We start from the raw sequence: 12532 nt of genomic DNA on the forward strand, positions 1-12532 counted from the left end.
AATCGTAGTATGGCTGGATTCGCTGGAAACAAATCGTTAAATACGATAGAATACTTCAAGTACATTTTAAATTAATAAGAAATAATAATAGTGTATTTGTACTCTTAAAACCGTTATAGAATACGAAATAGTATCGTTAAATTCAATCGAAAACTTATCGTTAAAAATTCCATCGACAAGATGGAGAAATTATACAATCGTATATTAAATTATTGGAGCAAATTAGATTGCGCGATGGGCGCTTTTGGCGCTATTTTATACACCATTCGTCGCTATTAATTCTCTTTTAATGACGGAAATCTAAAAGTCGCAACGCTAATTAATATTTAGAGTGACCTCGACGTTGACACTTGGTAGATTCTGTCACTCACTTTGAGAAAATGCCTTATTCATTTCAACGGAAAAGTCAAATAATTTGCCCCTTAAAATCCAATATTCTACTTAATGATGGTTCAATGTAAAATCCCAAAAAATAATCCATTAAAATACAGTTATATAGAAAACAACATTTTTATTTTATTAAATAGGGATAATTTTAACACGGAAAGCGATATGAAACTTTTGTAAGAATACAAAATTATACGCTCGAAATTATAGCTATTGATATAAATTTTAATGGGACTATTTTAGTAACGTAACTAACGCCAATAATCCATAGCTTCTATTAAACCTGGTGACAGCAAGGCGAAATTCGTTGATTTGTTAATTAACGTAATACTTGGAATAAGGCAAAAATGCTTAATTAATTTAATGATACGGTCATGGAATTTTTATTATGAATTTAGAAATTAAGAAATATGGTGATTACAGCTTCGGGTGTAAGAAGGGGTTTGTCTTCAGCGAATTAACATAGTTTCCGACACCTTTCGGGTCGCTGCCGTCGAAAACCACCCAAAGCGATCATCATATCCACACATACTTCATTGAGGTTCATTGGCGATTTTAAATTCATGGGTGGTCGACGACTGCCGAAATATTATTCATACATCCAATCGTATAATTATAGACTAAAATATTTTGTCCATTATTACACCAATTTTATTAAAAATACGTATTTTGCCCCTGGTGGCTATCAACCCTGGTATACTTCGGAGTACAACGGTTGAAACACTTTCGCAGGCTGAATGGGAAATCAATTAAGAAAATAATTATACAAATTTCATTCGTAATAACTAAATTATTATTAAAGTATTTGTCGCTGTTACGAACCCACCAATATCGAAAGATATTATTTACAAGTTTCAAGCTTTGTGACGCGCCAGTCTAAATTATATCTTACCCAATAGTACATTGGTAAAAAGCGCCAAATAAACCGTACCCTCCTCTACCACTACGGTACAACTATCGGGTTATTCGATAAGTCTAGGTGAGCATCAGTTTTAGACTATAGCAGGGCCAAAGTCTGGATTTCATTAATAAAAATATCTCGTCGCTATAAAGTTAGAATGTGAAAAAGAAAATCTACTTCGGCAAATAGCGCCTCCCCCACTCAGGCAATCCCCCCCCCCGGCGTCCCGTCAATTCCAGTACTTTTCTCTTTTCGCGTCGGGATCGGAGGCGGAGTTTTCCCACACTTTGCGCTCGTCGCTTCGGCACGTGGTAGAATCGTAGAAAATACCCCGAAACTATCTTTGGTATATCGCCTTCCCTCCCCCATCCCCCTTTTGGCTCCCCCCCCCTCCGCCGTCTCGAGAGGAAAGTGCACTTCTTATTGCCCCCCTCCCTCCCGCGTCGTCGGTTCTGCCGTTTTAAGCAGATGTCTTGGCGCGAGTAGTTCATCCCCCCTCCGCCGCCGCCACCGTTTCATTCGCAGCGTGCCCTGCACCTTTCGTTTCGTAAGTATAATCACGACCCCCCCGCCATCTTTTTGCCTTTTCTTAATTCCTACGTTCCCGGAGAAAACGTTCTCAGGCCCTTTTCGACGTTGCCTACCCCCCCCCTGTCGATTCTTTTTAAAAAGTCTAGCGTGAGGGGTTTGCAAAGGGAGCCGTGGAGGGGGGTAGGGGTCGGCGCGTCGTAATCTATATACCTCGGGCGTTCGTGTGCCGGTATGTCCGACCGACCAATCGCCAACGACCCGGCGCGCGCCAGCAAGTACGCCACTCTTCCCAGCCTCCCTCTAAGTACGCCGCGTTTACTACCCCCCATTTACTTCCCCCATCTCCTTATCTTCAGCGTCAACCACCCCACTCCCCCTTCTCCTCTGCATCGGTGTTTTTCTCTTTAACTTTTTTTATTACTTTTTTTCAGCCGACTGATTGCGAGGCGGCTGCCCCCCTGTCCGTGCCTACCCCCTTTTGTAAGCGTGGGCTCCGGGATTCCATTGGACGAGAGAGCCGTGGGAAAGCGTTCGGAAACGCGGTCTCAGGCGTCTCGCGCCACGGCGGAGATCGCGATTTTTCTATTTTTCTTTTTATAATACCCCCCTTTATTATTCCGTCCCCCCTCGAAGCATGTGCGGTGGATTTTTTTCCGTAGAAACTTTCGCGTAAGCTCGACTGCGGGGTGGTAATGTGGGGGTTGGAAAATGTTTTTTTTATTCGCTGCCTTCGGCACTCTTTTCGATAGCTGGAGACCGCGCGATACGCGTTCCCCCCCCCTTCGAACTCGTCACTGCCCCCGGGGGGGAAAAGGGGGTTTGGCGCGCTTGTCTTCCCCCTGGAAGTCGACAGCTCACGCTACGTGCGCTCCGTTAACGAGGGGTGTTTTGGGTGGGTCGGGATACGATTGTAAAGAGGAAGAAGGGGGATGACAACGGGGTCGGAAATTTCAGTCGGGATGATAAAACTGGCGCGCCGAGCCGGTTTCTCTTCATTCTCGATCTCGCTTCGTGCCTGACGAGTGCGCTCATCCCAAAATATCATTTCAATCTATACTCGCGCGTTTCGTTGACATTTACTATAAACGCGTCACGATTACGTTTACCGTCACGTGCCTTACTTTGGAATAATTACTCAACATTATTTAAACATGCCTGCTGAAAGGACACCGACCAAAGCCAGTGAACTCCGAAGGGTAGGTTTCGTTTTGTTCACTTCATTCAAATTTACGAATTGTTTTTAATTGCAGTTTTGCATGTTGCGTTTAAATTATTGCAATTTGAAATTACAATTTTTGAAAAAAATTTAATATGGAATTAAGTATTAATAACAATATTGTTTTTTATTTTCTAACAGAGTACAAAACCAATCATGGAAAAAAGGCGGAGGGCTAGAATTAACAACAGCCTGACCGAATTGAAAACTTTGATATTGGACGCTCTTAAGAAAGATGTAAGTGTCTATTAAATTATCCTTGTAAAAAATTTAGCTGACCAGCCCCCAAAATAATTTATCCCAAGTTCTCTGGGATTAAATATTGGAAATATATTAAAAGTCGGGGAATTGAAAAATAGGCCCAGAAAGTCGGGGAATTTTAAGAATATGTTAAACGTCAGGGAAGTAAAATTTTCTCTTGATACTTTTTGAAGGTAATTTTACTCTAGTTCTATGATTATCATTTTTTTTCCGTTGCAATAACTTTTGTACTGAAATATAAGTAGATTTAAATACATAAAATTTAAGTCATAAATGGTCTAATTTTGGCCTTCAAAAAAAATCAAGTAAAATCTCTTAAAAAAAATCGGGGAATTTGAATCTGAAAATTCGGTGGCAACCCTGCAAGTTATAAATTAATGGTAGAGGAATTAGGATGATAAATAACTATGGAGGAAATAGGAAATAGCCATAGAACGGGGAATGGGTGTAAAATAGCGGGGCTAAAGCACGCTGCTCTGTGAATTGCACGGGCGGGTGACTTTGATTCTTTTCGTTATTTGTATGTATAGTTCGGGGGGGCAGAGAGGAATCGTTGAATGGAGAAGGAGAGAAGCTGGTGCACGAGGAAGATGGGGGAAATTTGGGGGGGGGGCAGTAAATTTGGCGCAACAAATGCGTCGAGGCGTTCTTCGGCGTTCTCGTTCCCACGCTCCGAGATCGGATGCAGTGGCACTGACAGCTGCAGCCTGGCGCTCTGAATTCCATCGGGGGGGAAGACAGTCAGTCGGTGGGGGATCGGCCCCGGGTGGCTCACAACTCCCCCCCCCCAGCCCCCGCGGGCGACTGCGGAGTCGCGTGCGTACTGTAATAGGTCCGCTTCACCTGCCCATTTATGCTTGGGGATTATTTTTTTGCACGCTTTCAATGGTAACTCGGGGAACCTAATTATTATCCCAGAGAACAAGCCCGGACACGTGTTAGGGAATTTGTTATATTGTAATAAATGTTTATGAACAGTATTTTAATCGGATTTTTTTCTTTTATTCTTTTGTAGAACGCTCGTCATTCGAAATTAGAGAAAGCCGACATATTAGAAATGACCGTCAAACATTTGCAACAGTTGCAAAGACAACAACGTTTGCAACCGACCATTCCCGACCCGGACGCGGTCGGTAAATTTCGAGCCGGATTTGGCGAATGCGCCGCCGAAGTTAATCGTTACTTGAATCGTGAACGAGCCGACGACATTGTCCGACAACGGCTATTGGGTCATTTGGCCAATTGCATGACCTCCTTGGCTCCGACCGGCCAGACGTATTACGGACAGCCACCCTCTCCGGTATCTTCGCCAAACCCGCACCAGATGACGATACCGACCGTCCGACCACCAGTCACGAACGAGATGAAACCCGTCCACGTACAAGTACCCGCTGACCACTTGACCCTCGGAAATGGACTTCATCTGGTCGCCACTAAGTTACCCTCCGGCGAAATCGCCTTCCTGCTTCCCAGCAAGAGGGACAGTAACAACAGCACCAGCGTCATCACTCACTCCAAGCAAAGGTGTCCGGTCAACGTGTTGGGCTCTTCCGGCATATTGAGTCCGGCAGCCAGCGACCGTTCCAGCCCGAGTCCGTCTTCGCCGTTGACCGTCACCGTGCCTTACCACGGGGTCCAACCACTTTTCGAGCCCATCTCTCCAGTACCATCCGCAACCGAGTCGGTGTGGAGACCCTGGTAGAACTTTCCTCATTTGCACTGTAAATAAGACATTTTCGCAAACGCAACGAACCTTTGTGACGATCATATCACTAAGCTTCTTCGACAAAGTACCTGAAAACAATCTCACATATGTTATAATGCCAAATTTTATTTTCCTTTTTTTATAATCACTTTTATTTTTCCAACACACTTTTTTTATTGTTCCTGTTTAAATAGTAATATTTTCTGTTTAAGCTTTTATGAAATTTCGATTGTTTAATTTTTAAAAAAAAACGTAATTTTTTTCGTTTCTCTTAAACTGTTGGACTTAGATTTTTATAATTGTCGGCGACAGTTATATCGCTACTGTGATAAATAACACGAAATGTAAATAGACGAATAACATCGTTTAAATAATTTATTTTGGAGAGAGAGAGAGAAAAAGTCATTTTTGATACTAGAAGAAAAAAAAAACTTTCACAAGAAAAAAATTGAGAATAAAAGTTTCTCGTTTTTTAAGATTTATAAATTTGCCTTTTTATTAACCTAATATTTAAGCATACAATAGGCTTACCATATTATATTCATAGTTTTATTCTGTTTAAGCGATCAGTTTCATAAATTTAAAATTATCTAGTTAGGTCGGCGTTTAAAAACTAGTAACTTGAATTTTCGTTTGAATAGAATTTTCAAAATTTTTAGGAATTTCTCATCCCTAGCGGTATAAGAATCGAATCAAGCCTAAAAGGAAAACAAAACCACGAATCGTTAATCACGTGGCTTTTGCTTTAAATAGTCAAGTTTTAACTTCCATGATGAATTTACGTTGTTTTCCAATATGGTAATATCATAACACATCAATACTGATACATATCGCCTAAACTCCTGGTTTTTATCGCGAATAAAGCACGTGCGTTGAAGTATTGAAATAATTATTTTTCAAAACTCCCGCCAAAAAAAACCAGGTTGCGTGGTTTTCGCTTTCAGGCGACCATCTGTAAAAATCCGTTGGAGATGATCTCCATCTATCGGCATTTCTACGAACTTTGCGAAATCGTTTCCACTCTCGAGATTGTACGCGAATAGGGAGGGGGAAGGGAACAAGAAGGGGGGGGGGGGCGCGCTAAAAGAGGGGATTAACGAAGACCTTAAAGGTCGTGAGAAAAGGGAGAAGGCCCTGTTGAGTGGGTGGCGCGTCTGTGCGTGATAAAGGAGTGTCTACCAACACACTCCACAGTCTGCCCCCCCCCATCGCTATCTTATGTTCTTTCCTAACTTTTAAAACTCCCTCTATTGCTATTTCTTTCGCTTTCTCTAATTTTTTTACTAGGCATAGTATGCATATATATAGATTTTTGATCAATGTAATTTCTTATTACATACATAAATAATGTACTTTCTTTATAGAATACTTTAGTATCTAAATATAAATTTGATTAAACAATTATTTAATTAATAAAAATTGAATTTGATACCCCAATTATTTAATTAATCAAAATTGAATTTGATACCCCAATTATTTAATTAATCAAAATTGAATTTGATACCCCAATTATTTAATTAATCAAAATTGAATTTGATACCCCAATTATTTAATTAATCAAAATTGAATTTGATACCCCAATTATTTAATTAATCAAAAGTGAATTTGTTTAACCAATTATATACTTAACTAAACAAAAATAAATTTGATTAAACAATTATATAATTAACTAATCAAAAATAAATTTGATTAAACAATTATATAATTAACTAATCCAAAATAAATTTGATTAAACAATTATATAATTAACTAATCAAAAATAAATTTGATTAAACAATTATATAATTAACTAATCAAAAATAAATTTGATTAAACAATTACATAATTAACTAATCAAAAATAAATTTAATTAAACAATTACATAATTAACTAATAAAAATAAATTTGATTAAACAATTATATAATTAACTAATCAAAAATAAATTTGATTAAACAATTATATAATTAACTAATAAAAAATAAATTTGATTAAACAATTATATAATTAACTAATAAAAAATAAATTTGATTAAACAATTATATAATTAACTAATAAAAAATAAATTTGATTAAACAATTATATAATTAACTAATCAAAAATAAATTTGATTAAACAATTATATAATTAACTAATCAAAAATAAATTTGATTAAACAATTATATAATTAACTAATCAAAAATAAATTTGATTAAACAATTATATAATTAACTAATCAAAAATAAATTTTATTAAAACATTTAATAAAAATTTGATTAACAAATTATTTAATCAAAATTTGGTTAACAAATTATTTAATTATTTAATAAAAATTTTATTACAAATTATTTAATCAAAATTTTATTAACAAATTATTTAATTATTAAATCAAAATTTTATTACAAATTATTTAATTATTTAATAAAATTTTATTACAAATTATTTAATTATTTAATCAAAATTTTATAACAAATTATTTAATTATTTAATCAAAATTTTATTACAAATTATTTAATAATTTTTCAAAATGCTTTTTGGAAGAAAAAATAGTGCTAATCGCATCATAACGAGTGTCTAAAACTATCACAGAGGAAAATTTTTTGTTTCTACGCAGTCTAAATTTTAAATTTTACATGGTTATTAAATTTAGGTTTGAGGTTTGAGGCCCAAAAGAATCCGCGTCAAACCTGCGAAGGTGCGTGTTTCAGTTCAATCGCCTAATTGAATACTTATCTCCTTAGATATGTATTATAAACGTCTGATAATACGCAATGTTTTTTATAACTTTTAAACATCTTATGGCTTTCAAAATTCATGAAGAGTATTTTTAATATTTTTCATTAGAAATTAAAAATCATATGGTAAATTATCTTAATGTACCTGGTTTTGGAACTAAGGTCGATTATTTTTTCAAAGAAAATATATACCCCAAGTCTTACCAGATGGCGCCAACTGCACATATTTTTAAATATATAAAAACCGTGAAAAATATTAATTACCTTTTTGACGAATTTTTCCAGAAATGAAATTTTGTGACTGTTTTTACATAAATCTACGCTTCCTGCCAAAAGGTTTAAATAAAGGTATGTGAATGTTAAGCGGGGGTTGGGAAGGGGGTAAAAATTTAGTACAGTCAAAGGTTCCCCTTGTCTCCGCCACTGAATAAGCGCCATCTAGGGCAATCCATTGTATGTATTTAATAGTTACGTGATACCAAATATCTATTATCTAGTAGAAACTATTTCACTATATCTGCCTTTCAGTAGTGGTCGCCATCTTAATGCGGGTGCAGTTTAATTTGGGTATTGTTTAACCAATAATATATTTATTTTAACTTAAAATTGATAGGTGAAATATTAAAAATTAATATTAAAATAGGAGTTTGAATACTTTTAAGTTAAAGGCAGTACATTCTTCATCGAAAAAATAAGTGTTAAATTTGGTGACAAAAAATTTAAAATTAGGTAATCCATTATAAATATGGATTTGGTTTTTGTTGTGCCCCAATTCGTATATATCAATAGCTTTTGAATAAGCTGTCGGATTAAGTGGCTCTATTATATTATAATACTTCCTTTTCGATGTCTTATTTGGGCAATGTTTTCCCAAAGGATGAATCGAAATCGGATGTCGTTCCCCTTTCTGTATTTAAATTGGGGTGCCTGTATTGTGTATTGGCGAAAGTTTTGGGGATTATTATTTGGCCCTTTGGAAATCTCGACTCCTTTCACCGGAAAGGTATTTTACTCTAAAATTTTAAGTTAGTCAAATAAAAGTGACAAATATAGAAGGATGTCATCAATAACCATATTTTCGGATCTAATTTAAATATCGGCGTAGTTATTTCAGTGGCGTTTCCAGGGGGGGGGGGGCATCTCATCCAATTGTTTTATTAATTTTTAGTTCTGTGTTAGTAAATGTATACTGTAATCGAAATTAACGTTACCATTTAACTTTAATGAACTTGACTAACTAATCAATAGATTACGTTGAAAAATATGTTAAATTACATGGAAAAATCAATATGTTAAAATACATAGAAAAATCAATATGTTAAATTAAATAGAAAAATCAATATGTTAAATTACATAGAAAAATCAATATGGTAAATAACATAGAAAAATCAATATGTTAAATTACACAGAAAATCAATATGTTCAATTACACAGAAAATCAATATGTTCAATTACACAGAAAATCAATATGTTCAATTACACAGAAAATCAATATTTTAAATCGCAAAGAAAAATAATTTTTTTAAATCACATAGAAAAACCAATATGTTCAGTTACACAGAAAAACCATATGTTCAATTACACAGAAAAAATCATATGTTCAATTACATAAAAACCAATATGTTCAATTACATAAAAACCAATATGTTCAATTACATAAAAACCAATATGTTCAATTACACAGAAAAAACCATATGTTCAATTACACAGAAAAAACAATATGTTCAATTACATAGAAAACCAAAATGTTCAATTACTTAGAAAACCAATATGTTCAATTACTTAACTAAAATTTTTTTATTCACAGAGAGACACGCATGGATTTTTTTAAATAATATTTAATCAATAATTGGGGTGTAAAGAGCCCACAATTTTCATAAACAACTGAGCTTTCGACCCGCGGGTCTTCGTCAGAGTAAATTTTTTAAATTGTGGGCTCTTTACACCCCAATTATTGATTAAATATTATTTTAAAAAATCCATGCGTGTCTCTCTGTGAATAAAAAATTTTTAGTCAAACAATTTCCATGGAAATGATAAAATCTTTTAATATTTCAATTACTTAGAAAACCAATATGTTCAATTACATAGAAAAATTAATATTTAAATTACTTATAAAAATCAATATGTTCAATTACATAGAAAAATCGATATGTTCAGTTACACGGTAAAATCAATAACATTTTCTCTTTAGTTTCGAATTATAATAAACGTAGAAGTGGTTATTATTATGAATTAACAATAGTTGAAATAATGACATCAATGTGCTACTTTAAATTTGAATTTTAAATCACCAAATATTTTTATTAACACATAATTTATTTATTTCCAGCATCTCTATCATAATATTAAGAAGAATATTAAGACATTTTTAATTTAAGCAACAGTTTAATTTAATTTTAATAGTTTTTTGGAGCCTATTAAAATTTGGAGGTAGGCCATACCATAGCATTTAGGTTCACTTTTGTATAATAAATCATTTTATTTCAAAATTAATTAAAATCATTAAAAATGATTTATTACAAGAAAGTGGACCCTTGTTATTTTATCTCATTGTTATGCAATATTTTTTTAAATCAACGGTTTTTATTTTGCACATTATACAGTGATTTCAGTATCACGTGACACGACGTCACCTATGCTTTTTCCCATAGAGAAAAAAATTCCGCACAAAATGGCGGCCATAGCCAAAGCTACGAACTGAAACTACTCTATTGAATATTAAAAACAATTATTGTAATTTATGCACAAGTAACTAATAACCAATTTTATTGTCATTATTATGTACAAGCGCCCCCCCCCCCCCCGCCGAAAGATAATCTAAAGATGGCGCCACAAACAATTACTTTAAACCATGGTAAATATCTTAACAAAGTTTAAACGTCAATTAATAGAAATTCCTTCAATTGGAGTAACGGCCAATTTTAGTCCATAGCGTTATCTTTCTCTGTTCGCCTGTTGACGCGGGGGCTGAGAATGAAGACGGAAATGACGTGGGAGGGGCCCAGCGAGAGGCGGCAGAATCCGCGCCACGCACGCGCTCCATCTATCCGTGGGAAAAGTAAACAGATGCGGCAACAACACGCGGGGGTGAACAGACTGAGAAATGCGTTCACTCTCTTCAGGAGGCTCCGCTTCTTATCGTCATTTCGTCTTCATTTCTTCCTCGAGATTAGCCGAGGACGGATGATTGAAGAGGGGAAAATATACATTTCTTTTTTATGGCGTGCGCGGGCGATGGCGGACGTGTTTGAAGGTTGTTTCTTTATCGACGTATTACTCAGTGACATCTTATAAAAACCACACGTCTTATCACTGTTACGTTTTGCAGAAGTAGATAAATATATAAGTATTCCGTATCCTTGAATTTAATTTTGAGTTCGGGTTTTTGAATCTCAAAGTGGTTTCAGAAATCAGAAGGATAATAAACAAAAAACAAATTTGAAGAAATCTAAAAACTTACAAATAGCTCGTACTGATATAGGTCTTCGAGCACACATAAAGACTCAAATCTCGGACCAAATAGATCTTCGAATGAAAACTAATTTATATTAAATAAAATAGCCTAAATTTCCAACGGTAGACCGGTTTCATCCTATTTGGGACTCATCAGTACCGAGGGGTCGGACATTTGCCATTATTTTGTACGGGATTTCGGGATTTCATGAAGATTTTGACGATTTTATTATTAATTTTTGAAGTGATTTTGGGATTTCAATGTTAATTTACCATAGAGAGAGTTAAAAGATTTTGCGATTTTAGACAAAGTGTACGGGATTTTGGTAAATGTCCGACCCCTCGATCAGTACCGTGTGGGAAAATCTGGCTTGCGACTGAAACTAAGCCTAAACCTAAAAAAATTCAATACGCGTTGTAAGTTTTTTAATTCCTTAATATTGGTTTAGGGTTTAGCTTTTTATCCCTTTTCATTATGGACTATACTACTTATTCGCGTATTTTATCATCCCACCCAGGAAGAAAGCATTGGTAAATAACTAAATATAATATTTAAAGTTATATATTTCAAACGAATTTAATGTCATTAGAAGGTTAAGGAAACCAATATTGAGAAACTACTCGATCTGAGTATTGGGAAAAATATAGAGGTACCTATCAAAGAAACCAAGAATATAAGCCTTTGAAACGGTATGTTCCCATTTATCCCAATTTTACCTTCTATCAAAGTTATCAGTTCTCCCAAAAACATGGTGTCCCATTTGTCCCAATTCCATTTCTCCGAACCGGAGTTCATTTAACCCAAAAATATGTATTCCCATTTTTCCCAACGATCAAGTTTCCCAAAAAAATTGATTCCCATTTCTCCCAACGATCAATATTCCCAAAACCAGATTCCCCTTTCTCCCAATCATTATTTTCCAAATATATGGTAATTGCGCGGTTTTAGATCTCATCGGTACGAGTCGATATGTCGAAAAAAATACAGCGTAACATTTTGACGGCATTATATTTTTTGACGACATTGTCTAATAAAATAGGAAGGGGCCCATGCATATGTGAATTGACTTGGCGTTAGGTTAGATTAGGTTAGGTTAGGTTTACCATATTCATATGGGCAAAATTTGATGTACTTGCATATTAAAATAAAACTTAGATTCATGTTTATACCAAGTGTAATTTTGGGACAAATGGGATTTGGGATAACTATTTTGGGACAAATGGGATTTGGGATAACTATTTTGGGACAAATGGGATTTGGGATAACTATTTTGGGACAAATGGGATTTGGGATAACTATTTTGGGACAAATGGGATTTGGGATAACTATTTTGGGACAAATGGGATTTGGGATAACTATTTTGGGACAAATGGGATTTGGGAT

At 35.0% G+C, this 12532-nt stretch overlaps 1 protein-coding gene across 1 annotated transcript; it reads left to right on the top strand.

Annotated features, from left to right (window-relative positions):
- The first annotated feature begins 2805 nt into the window (after nucleotides 1–2805).
- On the top strand, nucleotides 2806–5448 carry LOC149924455 (transcription factor HES-4-like). Its single transcript, XM_090160920.1, has 3 exons — nucleotides 2806–3015; nucleotides 3177–3272; nucleotides 4312–5448. Exons 1-3 carry the CDS (start codon nucleotides 2971–2973, stop codon nucleotides 4996–4998), a joined length of 828 nt encoding a protein of 275 aa, XP_090017046.1. The 5' UTR covers nucleotides 2806–2970; the 3' UTR covers nucleotides 4999–5448.
- The last annotated feature ends 7084 nt before the right edge of the window (nucleotides 5449–12532 follow it).

This window comes from Leiobunum rupestre, chromosome 10 (assembly GCF_980474605.1).
Source record: "Leiobunum rupestre chromosome 10, qqLeiRupe1.1.hap1, whole genome shotgun sequence".
Classification (NCBI taxonomy): Eukaryota; Metazoa; Arthropoda; class Arachnida; order Opiliones; family Sclerosomatidae; genus Leiobunum; species Leiobunum rupestre.

What these genes read in the sequence shown, in the direction of transcription:
- LOC149924455 (XM_090160920.1), top strand. Translation starts at nt 2,971, where the DNA reads ATGCCTGCTGAAAGGACACCGACCAAAGCCAGTGAACTCCGAAGG. An exon ending in AAGCCAGTGAACTCCGAAGG is followed by an intron (nt 3,016 to 3,176) that starts GTAGGTTTCGTT and finishes ATTTTCTAACAG; the next exon opens with AGTACAAAACCAATCATGGA. An exon ending in TGGACGCTCTTAAGAAAGAT is followed by an intron (nt 3,273 to 4,311) that starts GTAAGTGTCTAT and finishes ATTCTTTTGTAG; the next exon opens with AACGCTCGTCATTCGAAATT.